Below are 21457 nucleotides of genomic sequence, written 5' to 3' on the forward strand. Positions count from 1 at the left end.
TTTTTTTACGCTAATACTTTTGTGATTAGAGTTAGTAAAAACAAAATGATCTTCTCCTACTTTTCCCTAGTATCAGAACAAATAGTCGAAACGTTATATTGATTTTAAAATAAAGTATAAAATTAATGTAGTATTTTAATAACTAAGTACAAATGATATGATTTGGTATAATGAGCACTGCTGTTCACACGTCCACATATTTTGTTGAAACTGTCTTCTCATTAGTAATGTAGCAATATGTTTTCAAGTCCATTTAGGACAATTTGCAGGCATGCAGATGTTAAATATCTCACAAAATAGCACTTGGCTTTTGGTCGGCCCTGCTAGGAATAACTACATTGTGCTGGTACAATTAAACACTTGAACGGCCACTTTCCTATGTAGTGTAAGCAAACTATATTGTGGGATTTAGACAATATAGAACAGGTGAATCAACTTGGTTATCAACAGAGAAAGCATGCAGTATTGTATTTGTATCAATAAGAGTGGTTTTATCAAGCTGTGTGGACCAGTGAACCTCCACGGTGCAATGTTTTTTAATAATTGAGGAAAAGGGGTTTCTTTTTTTTTTCACCTTTTTAGAGGTGATGGTCATTAGGGTGTCCTGTACATTATGTATTAGATTTAATATAGCTATGGTTTGTGTTGGTGATGGTGAATGGTATGAATTTTCAGGAAAATCAGGGGTTTTTTTTCACAGTGTGCTGCATTTTAGAGCTGCAAAATATAGCCTGACATTCTGCTTTAAACAAGGCTTTTCAGGTTGTCCCTGAAGTCTAGCAGAGACAGTTGTGATGGCTAATGAAAACATTTTTAATTATGAAATAAGAAGTGTGAGAGAAGGGAGGATCTACTTCATAACAACTTGTAAATTATTAAATTATTTGTATTAGATTGTTTTACACATCTGCTATTTTTTTTCACTTTTCTACTTAATTTCAACTTAGAACTGAGAAGAGGAGGAAGATTCTTGCTTAGAAGTGAGCATGTAAAGGGAGTCCTGTCTGGTATAGTTCATAACTGAAGTGAGTCAGAAAAAATGTTACCCTTGAGGTTACCTGTTTTCTAATTTAAGAGAGAATATTCTCACTCTTTGTTTGCCTGGTAGCATGCCTACTTGATATTAATTCTGTGATGAATACCAAAGACTTCATCACATATTTCTTAAATAGTCACATTTTTTTAAAGTGTGTGCAAAGGCAATCAAGACCAAATGAAGATATGATGTTATCAAAGACTTCAAATGGGCCAATATACAGAGTTCATTTTAAAAAAATATTCAAAAATCCTTTGCCTATGGAACCTCTAGCTCATTGTCAGACAAAACTTTTTTTAGTATGACTATATTAATAGACTAGTTCCTTGAGTTAGTCTGTAATGGTATGTTCTATTTCATTCAGTTCTCTTGTGGTTTTTTTTTTTGTTACTGTGAGCTTGCCTGAATCCTGCTTTTTGTTCTAGTGCAGCAATCTATTCTACCATTAACTTCTCTTCTAACTGACAGGGGTGTGCACTTTGGCCAGAGCAGATAGAGAGGTCCAGACGATATAGCAGGCCTTTAAAGGCAACAAACTCATTCTTTCAAGACAGCAAAAGCTGCCAAAACCAAACCCCACTATAAATAGCGACCTGTCATGTGTTAGATTGGATGAATCGGAAAGAAAGGTCTATGTCTAACTGAGCAAATACAAACAAAAAGATTGTCTTGTACTTTAGCTAGAAAATTGAGACTTGGCAGTGGTCAAGGACAATAAAGATTTCTGATAGAAAATGTGCAACGGTGATGCATGTGAACAAAAAGCAACTTACTAAGCAGTTGTTATCATAAATAATTTGCACTGGAAAAATTATTTGTTCATATTTTATAGCTCCAAGTGTCTTGAAAATGAGAACAACAACAACAAAAATCTATGTCATTACAAAATAAAATGGAGCTGATGAACAGCCATGTGCTATTGAAGGTGTACAAACAGATATGCAAACCTTCTTCCTCAATCTAGTTATGTCTCCATTGTCTGAGAAATATTTATTGGCTTAGAAATAGAGATCTTGTTTTCGTAAGGAGGTTCTCATATGTTTCTCTCCTATTTGTCCGTTTGAGTCAAAACCTTAAAAGTATAAGTGTTCACACCTTTTTCTGCCTGTGTGTGATTACTCCTATTCTTTGATCAATATCCAACTGTAACGTTGATTTCTTTTTTGTAAAGTAACACTGTGTTGGTTATATTGAGAAAAGTTAACATGCACTAGAGTACTTTCAGCTGTACTTTTGCAGTTCCTAGGGTAATTTGCCAGCACATCATTGCACACACTTTCAGATGGGGCTTTTTCTTTATAGAGCCTCTGTGAAGTTAAATGAGACTAAGGGGCACTATTAACATGTAAACCTGTATACACAGCTCCGCTGTAATGTTTGTGCTTTCTTCTGTAGCCGTAGTAAGGCACTGAAAGGTTTTAATGCTCGTTGGTTCCCTGAGACAAGAGCAAGAAGAGGATGCTTCTGAAAAGCTTGACGTTGTCTTCTGTGTCTCCAGAGTTCTGTGAAGTAGGAATACTTGGTTGCCTTTCTGCATCTGTTCATAGAAACATATCTTTGGCAGGACTGACTTTACAGATACTCCATAATATGTACGGTGTTTTTGCATGCTGTATTGGCGCCTTTGTTAGAGGCTAGCATCAACACTCCAGATACTTCAGCCATGCCAGCCTTGTTTCAGGCTAGGACCAGAGAAACAGCATGGCTTTCTCTGCAAATGGTCACAAACTTCCCAGGAAATACATAGTGCAAGGCAGTGAAGCTGTTCAGTGTCATACTCCTAACTGCTGAGGCAGCTTTGTAAAAGACAGCAGGTGAGTTAGGAGCTAATGGATGAGGAAGCAAATAAATTAGTCTGGATAGGAGTATAAAAACAGATGGGAATTGTCATAGTGGCAGTAGAAAGAGGGATAAATTAGAAAAAAAGGAGAGAAAAATAGTAATAAATATGAGTCAAAAGGAGAAAAGTGAGGTGAGAGCTAGAAAGAAGGAAGGCTGGCTTTCATGAGCTCCTTGCCCATCCTTTTTCCTCTTTGAGAACCTGGAAATTAATCTAGATTTCTTGTACCCCAGGCAAACCAATATCCCATGCTTATCTGGTTCAGTTTGATGGAAAATTGATCTTTTCAATTTAAAACAATTAAAAAAAAACCTGTATAAAATATTTGTTGAATTAAGTGCTGCTTCAGCTAGGAGATAATATGTCAAGAGTCCCTGGGTGAGCATTAGTTTGAGTCAAGCAAGTGTGTTGTGATACAGGTGCTGCAGTTTTACACAGGAACCCTTCTGCCTATGGTGCATGTAGTAGGATCGTAAGAGATAACAGGAAACGAGGCGTATCTGGGAGATGTAGCCTGTAAAGGTCCTGTATGTTTTACTGCAAGAAAATGAATAGTGATGAGGGCAGATGACTACAGGAAGGGAATAGACGGTTCCCAGGTTAGGGCGACAGAAAACCCATGTGAAACAGCTCTGATTTGGTGCTGCACCTGTTCCAGACTCTTCACAGCAACCTTGTTGTCTGGTTGAAAAATATAAAACTTGACTTTCAGAAGTGTTGAGTTGCAGTTGCAATTGAAGTACACGGGAGTGTATTGTACATTGTACTTTGAATTTTTGTTGTCCTTAATAGAGACAATGTAAAAACTAAGTTAATATGTTTCAGATAGCCCCCCAAAAATTAATGGATAGTAGTGACAATTTTGGGACTAATATTTCTTTTTTCCCTAACTCAAGCTTGGAGCTAGTCTAATCACCATAGATGTGATTTGAAGATGAACTTGTTCATTTTTTGCTTTTAAATACCATGGTGATAAATGTCTAGAGGCAGGAGAAAGGGAAATAAATTCCCTGTGCCTGGTCAGGATGGGTTCTCATTAGTGTGTGCTTGAACATCTTTAAAATAATAATATACCTTGTATATCATAGACTATAATAACTGCTTCAAGTTGCATTTCTAATTTTAAAGCTTGTTCATATGTATGTTGAACACTCTTCAATTGTGTTGGGATTTTTAGCAAGCAAAATTAGGACTTCCCATCTAAAATCATAGTTCAGGAATAAAACTGCGTGCCAGGACATCTTGATGGGTAATTCTTATCTTCTGGGCTGTAACGTCTTGGTCTCATCTTCTACAGGAGTGTTGTCTCCTGTCATTACTGAAGTGGCCATTCTGGAATGGGACAAGATGTTAAAGGCTATTCTTAAAATTTAAATATACAAAACCAGATGTCTTTGTGTTTTTTTCTACTGGTGCAACTTAAAATTTTTATATCTTTAAAAAGGATGGGCAGGTTCCAAAGTTTAACTCGCGTTATTTGAAAAGGTGCATTGTTCCAGGGCATGTGTGTACTAAGGAAGAGTGCAATAGCTGCTACCATGTGTTTGCTTGTGTAGTTAGTTAAATAGCATGCCTGGCTCAGGTTCATTTGACTTAAATAGAAAATGAAAATCTTTTCTAAAACTTCTAGCAGTAGGCAACAATTTACCAATATATGAATGAGCAAGCCATGGCAAAAGAGAGAAGATATTCCCTGCAATGCTGAATGTTCTAATTGTGTTTAGAATAGTACTGAAGGAGAGAATAAATCTTTTTCAAACTAAGCAATACTAACTTTTTCTCTTTTTTTTTTTTTTTGAAGTATATAGTGAATCCAGATAGTGGCTGATGAAAATCAGCTATAACATCTTTTACATAGGAGATGGGAATTTCCTATTTAAAAATAAGATGATTTGAAGGCAAATTTCTCCATGCAAATCCTGTCATGAGCAGAGAAATTATTGCAAGAGTGAGACATATTGTGGAAGAGATGGTTTTGATAGATTTTGCAAAAATAGAAAAACAATTTTAATGCTATCTTATGATCACAGTGTTTGCCTGTGATAGCTTTATATAATCATGATAGAGTACTGATAATGGGACTTTTAATTCAAATTCTCAAAACAATCCCCAAAGAAAAAATGAAATTAGTGGTGACTGGCCTGTGGCCAGATCAGCCCCCTAATGTTTAGTCAGGAAAGTTGTCAGCAGAATTCAGTTCAGCCTTCTTGCTGGCCAAAGATACAGGTTAAAAAAGATACAGAAGAGACAGAGGAACATGTGACAGAGACTTCTCTTATTTCTGTGACACCCATGTGGCCCCTATCACTGGCAGTAGCTTGCCATCTTCTGGCCTTCTTACATGAGGCAGCAAGCAGCTTTGTTTCTGTTGTGCAGTCAGAAATGCAGACACAAGGAGACACTGTCTCTACACTGAGATGATACTGTGAACTAACCAAGAGCATGAATCTACAGCATACTAACGATTCCACACCAGTTCCCTGTGCAGCCTTTTTGGTACAAGTAGTATTCTGTCCTCACTTTGCATCAAGTAGGTATGCGGTAGGTCATTCCTGTTCAAAATGTCCATGCAAGAGAATAATGCCAAGAAGCTAGTGGTGGAGAAAATTCATATGCAGAGTTACTTAGCAGTAACTTTTCTTTGAAAACAAGCTCTTTTTAAATTTCATTTTTAGAGATTAACTAAGCCCCCTTTATGGAAGAACTTTTCTGATCACATAATAGTGAGAATAGTGGTGTGTAATTAAGAATTGCATTAATTAGCTTGGCAGGGCACAATTAGGTACAGCCTAGGGATTACTTCAGTTCCTATTCTTTGGCATATAGGAATCAGACTGTAGAAATATTGAAGCACTACCTTCATATACCTTTAGAAATTTGTGAATTGAGGAATGTTAATTAATTCATTGCTTTAAAAAAAAAGCCTAAAAATGTGAACATGGCATATTGTAAAGTAGCTGAGGAAATTAATTGTCAGCAAGAAGATATTTTTGATACAGTATTCAACATCTAAACATGGTAAAACTGCTTTTTTTTTCTGAAATCTCTGCAATGTAATTTCATAACTGCTTTTTAGAAAAGTTAATTCCATATCTATGTTCTTAATTTCTAGGTACATTGAAACCTTGAAGGAGCACAAACCAAAAATTGTCTGGAATGAACAAATTGCTGAACACTACTTTGAATACAAAAAGTGAGTTACATTTATTAACTTACCATTCTGCAAGTATTTTTGAGCATGGCCCAGTACACAATGAATTACCAGTTAACTATATTATGCAAATGAATTCAGCAAATGGAGATTCTGAACTGCAGCATAAAAGAGTGCTTCACGTGAGAGAAGTAAATCAGAGAAGGATTAATGAAATAACATAAGCTAAAACAATCTTTAGAAAAGAAGTCTGATGAGTCATATCTTTAGAAGTTATCCATCAAAGGTATCTGCTGATAATCAGAGGCTCTGAGATTAGTACAGTGAGCTGTTGGGTGATTACCAATAACTTGGCCAAAAATAGTTCTGAGAAAAATCTGTAATACAAGAGCCTGGTTTTACAAGTGCTAGTGGTAAGACTGGTCAAGCAACAGACTTCCACTAAATAGAATGAGCTAGAGAAACGTAATGCAAATAATATCAAGTATCTTCCAGATAAAGTTTTTAAAAGGACTGAGAGCATGAAGGGAAAGGGTAATAACTTTCTCTGTCCTCCCTTTTTCATAATGAAATGACAAGAGGATTCCTGATGCTAGGAAAAATCTACTTAGATTTAAAAAAAAAAAAACAGCAACATCTTATTAAGCCTCAGTGATAATTTGCTATTTTTGTATGCAAGTAGACAAAAATACAGTAAAATTACACAAACAACATCCTAGTACTTCTACAAAACTGTGTCTTGTATATTCCTCAGTGCATTAGTAATGTGAAGATACGCCACTGAAAACAAGAGTAAAACACGTTTTAGGGTGCTTTAAGAACAGACATAATCAGAACTACTTTGTTATTTCCAAAATACCTTCTTCGTTTAAATATTTTTAAATGTGGAAAAAAACCACCAAACTAAAAATGTCCTATTTTTATATTTTTAATTTCATTTTCAAGGTTTCTCTCAGCCCATAATTTTATCCTGACTTCTCAGCGACATGTATTTCTTATCAGAAAAAAAATAAAATTACCTGTTGGTCAGCAATGTTTTTATTTTCTGTGTTTGTATCAAAGGACTGGGATGTGTGTCCTTCATATTTAATTCTTTGGTATCCTATTGCTAAACTACTTTGTGCCAAATAATCACAAGGTTTTTCTTGCTAACTATAGAGGAATAAATTAGAAGCTTTGTTTTACTGATCTTTAATGCACCATCCAATTGGAGACACAATGACCACTGGATCAAAACTTGCTCTCAAAGGAGTAGCTCTGAGGGCTGTGTTTGAATGGCATGTTTCTGGGATTCGTTTCTGAAACACATTTCCTGCCTGTCCCCTTGTGAACCGAGCATGTAGAAAAGGGACAGCTTGTCAGTAGTACTACATCATTTGTCTTTGAAAGCCAGTCTTTGGAGATTCTTGTTTGTGGGCTTCCTGGAGGAATTTTTGATGCATAAAGCACAGCAGATCTGAAAATCACTCTAAACTTCCCTCGCTGTGCTGTGCTTGGCAGGCAGCCACGTGGCTCGCTGCGTTCAACCGGCTGCAGGGGAGGGTTATTTAAGGGAACTCTTTTCACCACTTTGGTTTGCAAAGGTTCTATTACATTGCATGGGGATGGCAGCCAGGCCTGAAATATGCTTTACTGGTAAAGCATCTCACCTGGAAATCTTGCATGCCTGCAGTTGCTAAGAAATCAAATAATGAATATTTAAGCAAAGCACAGCTAATGGTTTTCATATAACAGGCAAAGACTAACTATTACAAATAGTTACAGAAATCTGTTATCTCTGAGTGCTTGTTCCAATGCAACTAAATAAAATAAGTATGCATTTAAATAAGTTGGGAGATTGTAGGAGCAATTCCTGCTTGACCTACATGCACTCTGCATTTCCTCCTAGTGTAACTGGTAAAGTGGTGCTGTGAGACCACCTGTAACTCATCCTTCTCCTTATTAGGGGTTTAAAATGCAGCCTTGGTATCTGTGCCCAGTGTAGCTTGCCCTGTCTGTATAATTTATAACTGCTAGAATTTAATTTAACCTGAAATATAGTAATTTGGGGAATTGGGGAAAATCTTTAATAGTTTGCATCTGACAACCAAATGTCTTCATCTTTTTCAGATGCACATGTAGTAGGTGCAACTGTCTTTTATTATCTGACAGTTTTATAATCCAGTTGCAACAAGATACCCCAGTGACTTTACTTAGGTCTAGTATCAAACCATCTCTTTTGTGAGATGTCTTCTTGGATTTTCTGTTTTCCTTGTTAGCCCTTTCACCTCTTTTAAGAGTTGTCTTCCTTAAAGGCCACTAGTATGGAGTAAATAAGTATCTTGTCTGACTCTGCTTGTATTGTATTTCATTGTGACCAGTTCTTGGACAAAGTGTTACATCCACAGAAGTTTGGGACTTCCACGTTAGTCATGAAAATTACCTAATTTCTTCCCAAACTTTGTGTTAGTTATTAGGAAACTGTGCTCTGTTCTTTAAATGTTTTGAAAGGCCTTATCCTGAAGCCTTTTAAGGAATCCTTTAGATAAGCAGGGATTTTTGTTGTTGTGGCATGCCATAATTGCTATGTGAAGAGTCCTTTAGCAGGTCTTTGGCTCTCTTTTGAACTTTCTAACTTTCCAGCAGCTGGTGTTGTCAAAACCCATTTAAGTAGGATCATTTTGTCAGGAAGACTTTTCTGACAAATATTCCTGTATCTGATACCTGCAGGACAGTGGCACGGTTGCATACTTGACTTTTAGATATGTTCTGTACCTTCTCTTAATGGCTTTTCTTTCCCTACCACTTTGGATTTGTGTGCTGCAATATGTTTGCATTTACAGTAGAAAAGGGGCAGGAGTAGAAGCTCTTATCTGCAGTAGAAAAGGAAGAGAAGTAGACAAGATTTTGATCCTAGTGTGCCCTCAGTAGATAGAGCAGCCAGAGTACAAGTATGGAATGAATGGAAGTGGATGGCAAATGTGTGTGATTTCAGAGACAGAGTGCCTCAGCTTCCAGAGTGGAACAAATACTGGGTAAGAAATCTCAAAGATACAAGCTACTAAATGGCAAATAGTCTCTGTCTTTGATACGAGTGTGTTAATGCTCATGTGCTGAACGTACTAGTTTATCTTATTTTTAACATCAATAACTTCTTCAAAATAAAATTGACAGTTTTCTTCAGCACTGTCTTTGTTTCCCTTTAGTGGGAAGAAACAAAACTGGTTTTGAATTCTAACCTCAGCTAAAAATCCTTTGGGAATCTATCAAGCTATTGTGACTGTTTAGTTTTCCTGTTTTGCAGAAATAAAGGAGGAAAACGTGCTGTCTTTTACCCGACACTGAAGGTAGGTGCCACTGTTTCACATCTGAGGGGTGTAAGAGGAAAGAGATGTTTACTTGACTTGTTGCTTTATTGAGATAATTCACAAAATGTTGAACAGGGTTTTGTGAAAGAAGCTTACCTTCATGTAGTTGTTATGATTCAAAGCTTCAGCTGCCTGTTTAAGAATATTGTTTTTTTCTCTCTTATGCATAACAGAGTTTTGGGATTCTTAGCCGTGTCTAGAGATAAAACTCACCAGGGCAAACCAGTGCTCTGAGAGGATCTGTTTGAGTGCACAGTTTCTGTGCTAACAGACATGCTGATTATCAGACGAGAGAAGAAATTTTCCATCTGATCATGTAGGCTGGAAGCTTAGGGAACTTTTGCCTTCCTCTATAACAGGGTCCTGATTCTCCCTGTCAGCCCGCATCACCCTGTCTTCCTCAGGTCTGTTTCTGTGGAACATATTCTAGTGTTTTGAAAAGTTAAGCATTTGGCCTTATTAAAGTCCTTTGTCAGGACATGTAATTTCTGTCTACACAGTACTCTGCAATATACCACAATACAGGATAAAATGCTTACTTGCGGCCTTAGTTCCTAGGAATCTACCTTTAGATTTTCTCAAATTAAGCTAAAGGTAGTATGTTAAGCCTCTGCTGGCTTTTAATATTGGAAAGGAATTGCTACTGTAGTGAAAGTATATCATATTTACAGAGAAGAGAGACATTTTGTTTGGTTAAACTAGTGTGAAATGATCCAAGATTCTCTTTTTCTGAACAGCATTGCTATCTTAAGCTCCATTAGTACAAGGATATTTCCCTTCATTACTCTAATATTGGTGACAGTACGAGCACATATGGGATAGTAATTACCACATCTAACGATGTTCTTGCTAGTAGCACCTCTCTTAGAGTGTTAGAAAGTTTCATTACAAACCTGTCAGAGAAGATACATCGTGCTGCATATTATGCTACGTTCTCTTTGGCTTATGGAAGGATTTCACCCTGCTATTGTCAGTACTAACCAGGTTAAGAACAATCATTCCTGTATATTTCTTTCATTACTTCTTCTCTAACAGATACTCAGCTGTGGTGGCTGGTGGATTTATGGAAACAAGTTTTCTTTCTAATTTCAACAAGCTTGTAATTAAATATTCTGAGATTTGTATGCTGGGGCAAATCAAAGAGTTGTTCACATAATGATGATCAAGATGGTCAGGGAATACTTAATTTTATTACCCTGTGACAAGTGTGTTTCTTCCCCCTTTGAATGTTATAATCACTGGCAGGTTGCTCAAAATTGGCTTGTTCATGATTAAGTGGAAGTAGTCATGAATGCCAGGCCCAGAGTATTGTTAATGATGCCTCGATACTTTGTTCTGCTTTCTATGGAAATTATTTTTAAACATATCCCTGGTGTGAGCAGTTTAAATATTGCAGTGCTGCACTACACTTCAAAGTAAGAAAATCTGAAAGTAAAACATTGAAAAATAATTAGTTTTATTGTCTGAACTGAAAGAAGTGCAGAACATGAATTGTGGCATTGCTTCCCTTGTAAACCAATGGCTAAACTAGTTCTAAATTAATGTCTGGAGCTCAATGGGGATACTTTTGAATATTAATCTCCCAGAATCTCTTTAAAATAGAATTGTGATTATGAAAATTGTGACTCTGTCCTAGGAGAAGGCAAGGGTTGGTAAGACATCTTGATGGTATTTGACAAGTTGTTCTAATTGTCTTCAGTGATAAAGTTTTATTTTACCCCTGAGACATTTCTGGGAAGAATTAGAATTTCTGTACATTGTGAAATGATAGCCTAAGTTACAGTAGTCCTTTGCATAGTTCATAAATCTCATTTATTTCTGTGGCATTTTTTCTATTTAGCTGGTTATCCTTTATGAAGTCATTGAATTAACTTGTGCAATTAACCGTCTCTTACTGAATGATTGCTTGCTAACCAGAGAGTAATTGAAATACAGACTAGGATTTACAGTATCTAGTTTAAGGATAGGTGTTTTTAAAAAGTCTGATAATGGCATGAAGAGATGGCAGCATGGAATGTCTAATGTCTCTGACTAAAAGGTAACTGCTTTATGTGCCTTTGTTTTAGTCCATCCAGTTGCGCTTAGAGCTTGCAAAAGAATTGGGCACTGGAATATCCATCTGGGAACTGGGACAAGGCCTGGACTATTTTTATGACTTGCTTTAAAACAAGAGATGATCTGGGAAAGACTTTGCTTGCTTCACTGAGACTCCATCTTCAATTAATTTGGGTATCCTGGAGAGGTGATTTTTAAAACATTTTTTGTAATTTATGTCATATCTGTATTAAACTTGCATTTTTCCCAATAAAGAACCTTTTCTGATTTGCTGCACAGATGGGATTGTTGATATCTGATAAAATTCAGAGAAAGAAAAAAACCATAAATTTCTTTTAAACGTTCTGAATTCAGAGTCATTGAAAACAAACCAACATAGCTGGGATAGCGTCAGAGTTGAAAATATTTTCTGAAATGTTTTCTACAAGAAATAAAATGGACAAGCTGATGCCATCTGATCAAAGTTTAAGACTGAGACCTCTCAAACAATTGCTGGTAATAACGAAAGTAAGTAAACAAATAAATCCATCAGATTATGTTCAGCAAATTTAGTATCTGCTGGACCCTCTGCGTCTTGCTATCTTCTGATAAGGTAAGTCAGCATCACATGTTGGGAGGGAGACAAAATGGATCTCAGCTGGTAGAAAATAAAGTACTGACAAGCAAAGTTATTAGCTCTGTTTGTTTTTTAATGTTAGTAAATTCCTTAAGTAGTTCAAAGTCACAGAAATGTCAATTTATTACTTGTATCTAAATTGGTTTTGTTACAAGAGATGCTCTGTGATGCACAAACATAGGCTGGGCGGAGAATGGATCGAGACCAGCCCTGGGGAGAGAGACTTGGGAGTGATGGTGGATGAGAAGCTCAACATGAGCTGGCAATGTGTGCTTGCAGCCCAGAAAGCCAACCGCATCCTGGGCTGCATCAAGAGGAGCGTGGCCAGCAGGTCAAGGGAGGTGATTCTGCCCCTCTGCTCTGCCCTGGTGAGACCCCACCTGGAGTATTGTGTCCAGTTCTGGAGCCCCCAAGATAAGAAGGACATGGACCGGTTGGAGAGAGTCCAGAGGAGGGCAACAAAGATGATAAAAGGGCTGGAGCAGCTCTCCGATGAGGACAGGCTGAGAGAGTTGGGGCTGTTCAGCCTGGAGAAGAGAAGGCTCTGGGGAGACCTTATAGTGGTCTTCCAGTACCTCAAGGGGGCCTACAGGAAAGATGGGGAGAGGCTGTTCAGTAGGGCCTGTTGTGACAGGACTAGGGGTAACAGTTTCAAAATAGAGGGAGATAGATTTAGATTAGATTTTAGGAAAAAATTTTTGACAATGAGGGTTGGTGGAACCCTGGAGCAGGTTGCCCAGAGAGATGGTGGATGCCCCATCCCTGGAAACGTTCGAGACCAGGTTGGATGAGGCTCTGAGCAACCTGATCTGGTTGGGGATGTCCCTGCTCCTTGCAGGGGGGTTGGACTAGATGACCTTTGAAGGTCCCTTCCAACCCTAACCATTCTATGATTCTATTTCTCTCTTCTGCTTAGCCTGCTTAATGTCTCAGTTTACAGCATTTAGCACCAGTGCATTATGCATTAGTGATCGGCCTGTGGGAACTGTAATGTTTAGCACCAAGGGCTCTACTGGTAATGATGGATTACGTGGACAGCCCAAATAGAGCCCCAGTGCAGTTCTGACAACCCCTTGGCTTAAGAAGAGGGTGATCAGCACCTTTGTGCATGAAGCACCTTTGTGCATGAAGCTGTCATTTTTTAGCTGTACACACTGGCGCTTTCATCTCAGCAACATGGAATTTTTATTAATCCAACAGCTATAACAACTCATCGGTTTAAAAACAAAGCCAAAAAATGGTGTCCTTGCTTTTTGGTTCACAGTATTTGTGTTTGTAGAAATACACAGGCTTCAAGGCAGTTTCTTCTAAGGAACTAAGAGGTGCTGCGAATTTGATGAGGGTGATGATGGTCACCAGCAGAGACTCAGGCAATAGCTCTGTACTCCCACTGGTGGTGTTCTTGCCACTTGCAGTTGTCACAAAGATAACTACACTCCTCTGTTTGCATCCCCCCTTCTCAGTAATTAATCTCAGTGGGGAATTTATCTGCCCCTGCTGTTTTCAGCAGAATAAATCCCACTGTAATCCACCATTGATTAAAGAACTATTGATCTTCACCTCTCTGATTTAGTTCTGGCATCTCTCGACTTCTCACATTGCAAGTATCCAGCAGGGTTTACTAATCGGGCTTCTTTCTTCCATACCATTAGTAGTAAGATAATTTGCTACGTGAATCATTGTGTTCAATTAACTTCAGCTTTCTAGTTTGTTCAAAAGCAATTTAAAGTCATTCTGGTATCTAGACTAGCACAAGAATTAAATTCTATTATGCTCTTTTTAATACTTTCAGTGGCACTACTGAACCAGAATGTCTCAGAAAAAAATGGTCTGTAAGAAATGGAAGGGGTAGAGATCTGAAATGGCATCCATTTTTGTATCAGCCAGTAGGAAGCTTTCAAAATTCGGTGTGGGAAGAAGAGAGTATTTCATTTTAGCTTGCTGTTTTCTCAGTAGAAAAGATACATGTAATTTATCTCATTTTTCATATTTTTTTTATATTCTGTTATGATTCTCTGTGAAGTTCAAGATTTCTGTTTGTCAGTGAGTACAGCTATGTGAGAAAGAAGTATCTTTTCCACCCCTAGAGATAGAATGAATACCTCTGTGTTTCAAAAAGATCAAACTAACCCTTGCTGTATCATGAAAAATAAGTACCAGATGAGAAGTACATTGTGATTTTGAGCCATCCATGATATATAGGTGCTTGAGGCCAAGGATATTGCCTTTTGTCTCTACAGGCAAAACATGTTGGTTGCTTTAGAAATAATATTCCAAAACATGCAAAGTCTGCATAATTCTTTATTGTGAAGTTATCTGATAAAGTAAAACAAAAAAAAGATCATCAGAAGGCATGTGAGCTCCAGAATGAATGAAGATTGTCTTCTGATAGATTGGTCTTGTGTTTTCTTAATTTTTCAGTATGTGGAAATGTCACGTTGTCTTTTATTAGGTATCAGAGAATCTACGAAGCAGTGTGCCATCAGCGAGCCACCATGAAAATAGGTTTCTTTTGAAATTGCACCTCACTGCATGTATGAAAAGATGATACAAGAGGGAGATGAAAGTGGGTTCTGCAGAGCGTCTGTTTTTATGACTTTCCTTCAGACAAGTGGGCAAAACTCAGCAAAGGGCAGAAGGTGAGTGGGAGTGCTGGAGGGGCACTGCTGTAAGGACCACGGCAGGTGACTTTCATTCCCTCATTACAAAAAGAACGGAATGTTTTACAATGCAAAGAAATGTTTTTCTGTCAAGCAAAAAAAAAAAACAAAACAAAACAGTATATGTGTTTGTTCTTCCGTAGAAGCAAGTACTCCTTAAATTAGATATTTGCAGGGCAAGGCCAAAGATACTGGACTTAAAGAATCAAGGGTATGACTGGGGAGAAATATCTAGAGTTCCTGTTAAAAGAGCTTAATCTAGTACAGCAAGCGGCGAAATGGAAGTGTGTTAATTTCAACATTCAGTTTTCTAAGATACATTTAAGGAAAAAGAACCTGTGCTCTATAATCTAGCTCTGTTGCAAGAAAAAATTCTGTATATTAGGGTAAGATCTCAGGTGCTATGAATGTAAAGCTGTCTTTTAGCTACCTTATGCCAAGCAGAACTTTCTTCTAACTGACCTTTGCTCTTGTGTTTCCCTGTGTTTTACTTTTTTGGGTTAGACTCACGCAGAGTTAAGAGAAATACATTTTTCTACACAATTTTTCTTGCATTCACTGAGCAAAAGAAATAGAAACAAAATGTTTCTTACAGGCTTTTAATGAAATAAGCTCTTACTTTGTCTTCCAACATGTTAGAACTAATTCTCCAGTCAACTGCTGAGAGCAAAGCAGAGAGGCACTTCTGAGTTTCCTTCACATGCATTATCATATTTTGGTCTATCCATTGCATAAAGTAAAGGTAAGGTAAACTTTAGCAATTGTTAGTGTGGGAAGGCAAAACATAAAATGAACTAAAAAGCTGCCCCTCTGTGTATGAATTCTCAGCTAGCTGCTTAGGTAGAAGTAGAACTAGACCCCCTTGCCCCCCTGCTTTATTGAAGAAGAGTAATGAAGCTCAGGTGAAAACATTTAGTGGAGATAAGCAGCATATTGACTTTCCAGAGACTTCCTAACTCTCCTAATTTCTTTTACCAGAAGCTGCTAATCACAACAGACATACATGTGGTGGTAGAAGGGCACAGACCCACCAATTTCTAGATTGTATACTATGTGTTTTTTGCATAAGTGACTTGCCGTAAGGCTTGAGGGATTGTTGCATTTTTGTGCAAATCCAGGCATAGTTTCTTGGAGCAGGGCTGTCTGATGTTCTAGCTCTGTCATCTTTCTTTGTGAAGTTCCTGCTATGCCTATGGCTGCAGCAGGGATTGCCTGAGTGATATACCTCACCTTCCTCAAAGGTCAGTGCACGTGGAATAGAAGGCAGAAGATTATGGTGTTTCACCAGTTTCCTCCAGCATATAAAGTCTGTACGCTATGGTTACCTCTGTTGCTCATCCTACTCAAAACGGTAATACTGAATTTTGGTTGGTTTTCTTTTTGTTTATTGTGTACATTTGCAAATCTTAAAGCAGCTCCAAAAAACCTTACAGACATCACCAATTTTCACTAAACATTACTTTTCTCTTCTATTCTTCTTTACGATCTGCACTTAGGAACAATCTAGGTAGACCTTTTGATATAGTTCAGTGAGTTTTATTCCAGTGCAGCAGTGGAGAGCATAGACTCCACTATGCTTGCAGTTGTGGAGGATGAGACTGGGACTAAAAGTAGCCAGCAGGTAGTTACTACCCAATGTAAGAAATTATTTAGGACTGGGTATATCCATTTTCACCCAGTCATTAACATTTCTTCTCTGATTTTTCAGGTGAACTCATGTGGGACAGAAAAGTTAAGTTGCTGTAGATTATTTGAGTATTGTTACAGTTTTTGCAACCTTTTTGTGTTTTCTTTCACTCCTTTTGGGGGCTGAACAAAACAAATGCTGTGAGCGGACATGTGTATATCATGAGTAGATAAAGGCCCAGCAGTAGCACCGTCAGCATTCCTGTGCTATGGAAGTTAGCGAAAAGATGCCCAGGAGGGTTATGTGACCATGCTGAGAGAGAGGAGGAAAGGGTTAATTTGTGTCCTTTGAAAGCTGGCTCCCTAGTCCCTACAATTAGTACGGTGATACTGTGGTAGGGTGGCAAGGCTCAGCTCTGCTCATAGCAGCTATCTCTGGGCTGCTTGTATGCAACTGCTGTTCCAGCTGCTGTGATGGAAGCTTTTGTGTAAAACAAGTGGCTGTGATATTTCTGCTCTGCTGTTTCGTATCCTTATGTAAAAAAAACCTCTGTGCTAATAATCTTTTTCATTTTGCTCTTAATTAAAACAACTGATAAACCCAATGAAGTGAAGGTCAAAGTGCCTTTGTTTTGTGCTGGCGCTGGAGCTGGTGATGAGCCGGGTGGAGGTGTTTGGAATAGTTCATACAGAGCAGTTCTGCTCATGCAAGTAGAATAGTTTCTTCATAAATGGCAAGCACCCCTCTTTTCATAAATGGCAAGCACCCCTCTTTGCAAGCGCATCGTCTCATGTGTTGCAACTGTAGATATATCTTAAAATCAGTCTCTTTTTTTTTTTTTTTTTTTTTCTTTTGAGTCTGGGTAGCTTGCTGGTATCATTAGCTGGAATTGACATTAGAAGGTGTTTTATTCAGTGATTCTTTTAGAATCACAGCACTAAATGGTTGTCTGCTGTATCAGGCTTTTGCATGCTGCTTCTGCTTGTTAACTCAGAACTTTCTATTAAAATCAAATCGCTTTTGCTGTTAGCTTGGAAGTATTTTAGATGGACTTTCTGTGTCAGTGGGCCAGAATTCGTCTAATTCTTTCTTCATTCACATCAACCCTGAAATTATGGTGGATGCAAGGATGCAATTGCACACCGGAGATTGGCTGAGCTCACATCTTGAAAGCCCTATTTAGAAGTTTATTGACTATTTTAAAGCACTGAGGGTTAAATTATACTTTTAGTATCTGCTTTAGGATTTGTGATTACTGCCTTTGATACAAGAGGGAATGGGCAGTAAGTTCTAAGAGTTTTGGGTTTTGCCAAGCCAGTTGTTTTCAGTGGTTTCAATAAGAGAGCTTAAAATATATATATAAAAAAAATGAAGTGGCAGGGAAAATATCATCCACAGAATGAAGACTTCCCTGTTCTTTCTAATATAGAGTGCATAAACCTTTGGCATGAGCAAGGTCTAAGTTTTGTGTTCAGATTTTGTATTCTCCCCTTGGCAGTCGCTATTGAGCTGATCTGCTGGTGTCTCCTAAGGTGGTGGGCAGGGCAGGACAGGGAAACAGTGCTCGTGGCTGCTTGAGGAAGATGAGAGGGAGGGAATGGGGCGAAGCAACTACTTTCAGAAAAAACCACACTTTCTCCTTTTTTTCCCCTCTTGTAGGAGCAGTGGAGATCTAGACTTAGCAAAACAAAACCCAAACCCCTGTGTTCCCAAGATTGTCTCTTTTTGTCGTGCATTTTTGAGCCTTGTCTGTCTTGAAGCCAAGGAATATGAAATACTTTGGCAGAGTAAATGCTGTATTCTTGGCATATATATTTGTAAAAATGAAGGTTACTGTTCTGATGGTTTCTAACAGTGCTCTTTGGTAGAGAAGTTATTGAGTGAATTTTGCAGATGATAACATGAATATTGTACATACTCATTGCCTTCCCAGGTAAGCATATTGGCCTATAATTTGAATTTCAAGTGTGTGCAGTATTACACCAATTTATCAGGTACATGAGAGGCCTTTTCCTGGTCCATCTTGGGAGCCCTTGGTTGTTAGGGATAATAACTGCTTTGAGAAAACAGGTAGGCTTCCCAGAGTAAAGAGTTAGAAGAGGACAGTGTTCCAAAGAGCACACAGCCTTTGTCTGCCTTGAACAGACCTGGCAGAAAAAGGGTGAAGGGGAAACAAAAGAGAAAATTACTTTTTCAGTGTCAGGTAGTAAGTCTGTCACAAAGTCAAGCGGGAGCCAAGGTTCTGTTTCTCTCTGGCATCACCTCCTGGGCCAGACCCTGCTGCTGAGTCATCAGAAACCAGACCAGGCCAGAGCAAAGTAGGGTCCCTTCCTCACTGACACTGTGAGAGTCTCCCCAGAATCATTTGCCGCAGAACAATCTGACAATAAGTTGGGGTTTTGTGCATTCTAAGTGAACAGAGCATGCTGCTGTTCAGAGTGATACTGTGAGAAGTGATGAGTCCCTGCCCTCTCCACCACAGATTAAGGGAAAATGGCTTTGCTTGTAGATATGGAGGCAAGTAACTCTACAAAGGATAAATACAATAGTCATTTCCACAGGATGCAATCAGGTGGGAATTAACTACTGCAGTAAGTCAGAAAGCCACAGACAAGATCTGGATCTTTAAAAGGCCTGAATATTTTCCTAGTCATGAAATCATGATTGTATACTTTGAAGGGAGAATAATGGTGTTTTAGTCTCCTCCTGCCGTTACCTAAATTATTACTTCTGTGAGACATCTTCTCTCCACCCCCTGCGCCTCAACATTCTTTCCAGCACCTTGGTATTTATGGCATTTTCTGCATGTTACCTGGATTAGCTGGGGAGAAAAAAAAAAAAAGAAAAAGAATGATTTGTAGTGGATCACATTTGCATGGCTTTCTTTGTGCTTTTTGATCTTGCTTGTGTACACACTTCAGCAGATACACCTCTCTCCTTTGAGAGTGACTGCGTGGTCTCTGTGTTTCTGTGATGTCTGAGTCAAACCGCTGCTCAACTTTCACTTCCAAGCTGTTTTCTTTGTAAGTGAAAGCTTGTCTGGTTTTTTTTTTTTTTTTTTTTTTTTTTTTTCTTTTTTTTTCCTGGCATTCAAGTGCTGTTGCTGTTCAGGCACCATTGCTGCTTAAAGATTCCACAGGCTCCATTTTGCCACAGACTTGTGTGTCTGGGAGCCCATTTGTTTTCTAGGAATTTTGTTGTTTATAATTAAAACAAAATTTAGCAGTGCTGCTGCAGCTTGCTTGCAGCTCTTTCAATGAATCTCAAATGCAAACATAATCCTGCTTCATCTCCTGCAGTTGTGTTGACTCAGTGAGAACAGGAGGAACCAAAAGAAGTCATAATACCTTTCTCCTGTCCATAGAAAATTTAAAACCATTATTTGGCAGGGCAGAGTAGATGGTGGTTCTGAATGATGAAGAGGACAATACTTCTGAGAACAGAGCTATGCTGTGAAGTTGTATAGCTCAGCCGTTTTATTTTTATTGATAATGCTACTTTTGTAGCTTTTTAAGGTATTTCCACTGGCAGCATCAAATAACTCACTCAGGGCTTTTCTGGAAGTAAACGGTTACATCTGAAAGAATTTACTTCTAATTTCAGAGCAAACCCAAAATAATGAAAGCTTTGCTTTAGTGAGAAGCATTCTATAGTGCAGGTGTCAGGCACTTAAATTTGAGCAGTTTCTTCATGGTGATGGGGAGATGTCACCCAGACTGACTGCAGCTGCTAATGAAGCAGTAGGATAATGGGCTGATTCACTGTACATGAAAATGTTTTTGAATTTCTGAGAGTATTGGAGTGTTCTGGAAACACAGTGCTGAAAGTGAGCAGCACCTGGTGTAAGCCCTCTGTGTTCTCTAACGGCATGGAAATCCAGTGCTTTTCTTTCTCCACAAAGTTTTGCTTTCTGTCAGGCAGTAAAACTTGCGATGCTCAGCTGAAAGGCAAGATTTCATAAGTAGCCCCTTGAGTGTGCATCACCCTGAGGAAGGATGTTTGGTTTAGTTTCAAAATTATCTGTGTCCTGATAAATGTTTCATCCTTTTGCAATTTCTATTGGAATAGAACAGTTCCAGTTGGAAGAGATCTACAATGATCACCTAGTCCACCTGCCTGACCACTACCAAAAATGCATCAGAAGTTATTTAGGAAAGTAAAGCCAAGGTTAATTATTTACACAAAATTAAAGATCTCTACAATGCTGTGTTGAATCACTTTAAAAGTACCCCTGGTTTTGCGACTCCATTGTGGGTTGTGTCCCATATATATGGTCTGTCTCAAAATGTAAATTAGGTGCTAGTAGATGTGTCTGCAGGATCTTGGTCTGAGGACTGGTAGCACTTTGGAGCATAAATCCCTTTTATTTCTGGTACTTGGAACTGACTGGTAAAATGTGCATTCATAATAATGGCTGTTCTCCACTTAAATTGACAGAAATGAGCTGGAATAGTTCAATGTTAAATTAAACTTTAAGAATTAAGAAGGATAAGAAAATAAATTAAATTATGATGAGATAGCTCTGCCAAGCTTTATACTAGGGCACATATAATTTATGGCAAGGCAAACTTGGCTTACCTATCAAGGAGATTATAAAATACTTTATTTAGAAAGAAGCTGAAACGCTTCTTTTTTTTTAATGTCTCATGGATTGTTCTACACATTATCAGCATAATTACTTCCTGTGCTTACATAAGCGACACATTATTTTTCTTTAAATTATTTTGCACCTCAAACGTTTTGTCCATTAAAATCATTCTGTGTTTTATCTTTATACTTTGGCATAAAGAAGCAATTGTGAGCATGTATAGTGATTATTTCTAAAGACTGTTCTTATAAAATAGGCGTCGAAGTGTGGAATAAAGCATGGACAAACAGAGCTAGTGCACACACAAAAGGAACTGATAAGTGGAAGATCATTTTATTACCAAATCTGCAATTGTTTCAGGGACTGGCCTGTAAGTCTTACAACAGAATTTGAATATTGTTTATTTGATTTAAACCAGTCAGTTAGCAGACCTTACCGTTTCCCTGGTATGGTCATATGGGACACTAGTGGAAGAAGGACAACGATTCTTGAGTTCTGGGTAAATATAGAAACCGCATTTCTCTGGGCTCTTGTGAA

At 38.1% G+C, this 21457-nt stretch overlaps 1 protein-coding gene across 4 annotated transcripts in view; it reads left to right on the forward strand.

Annotated features, from left to right (window-relative positions):
* CHID1 (chitinase domain containing 1) overlaps nucleotides 1–11707 on the forward strand; it is a 131578-nt gene extending 119871 nt beyond the window's left edge. For all 4 annotated transcript variants that reach the window (XM_086749020.1, XM_086749023.1, XM_086749021.1 and 1 more), the window contains 3 exons: nucleotides 5989–6069; nucleotides 9311–9353; nucleotides 11441–11707. In XM_086749020.1, coding sequence (XP_086605146.1) covers nucleotides 5989–6069; nucleotides 9311–9353; nucleotides 11441–11539 — 223 coding nt within the window. In that variant the 3' untranslated portion in view covers nucleotides 11540–11707. The remainder of the gene's footprint in view (nucleotides 1–5988; nucleotides 6070–9310; nucleotides 9354–11440) is intronic.
* Nucleotides 11708–21457: the final 9750 nt, after the last annotated feature.

The sequence above is a fragment of the Chlamydotis macqueenii genome, chromosome 5 (genome assembly GCF_036417535.1).
Source record: "Chlamydotis macqueenii isolate bChlMac1 chromosome 5, bChlMac1.mat, whole genome shotgun sequence".
Lineage (NCBI taxonomy): Eukaryota > Metazoa > Chordata > Aves > Otidiformes > Otididae > Chlamydotis > Chlamydotis macqueenii.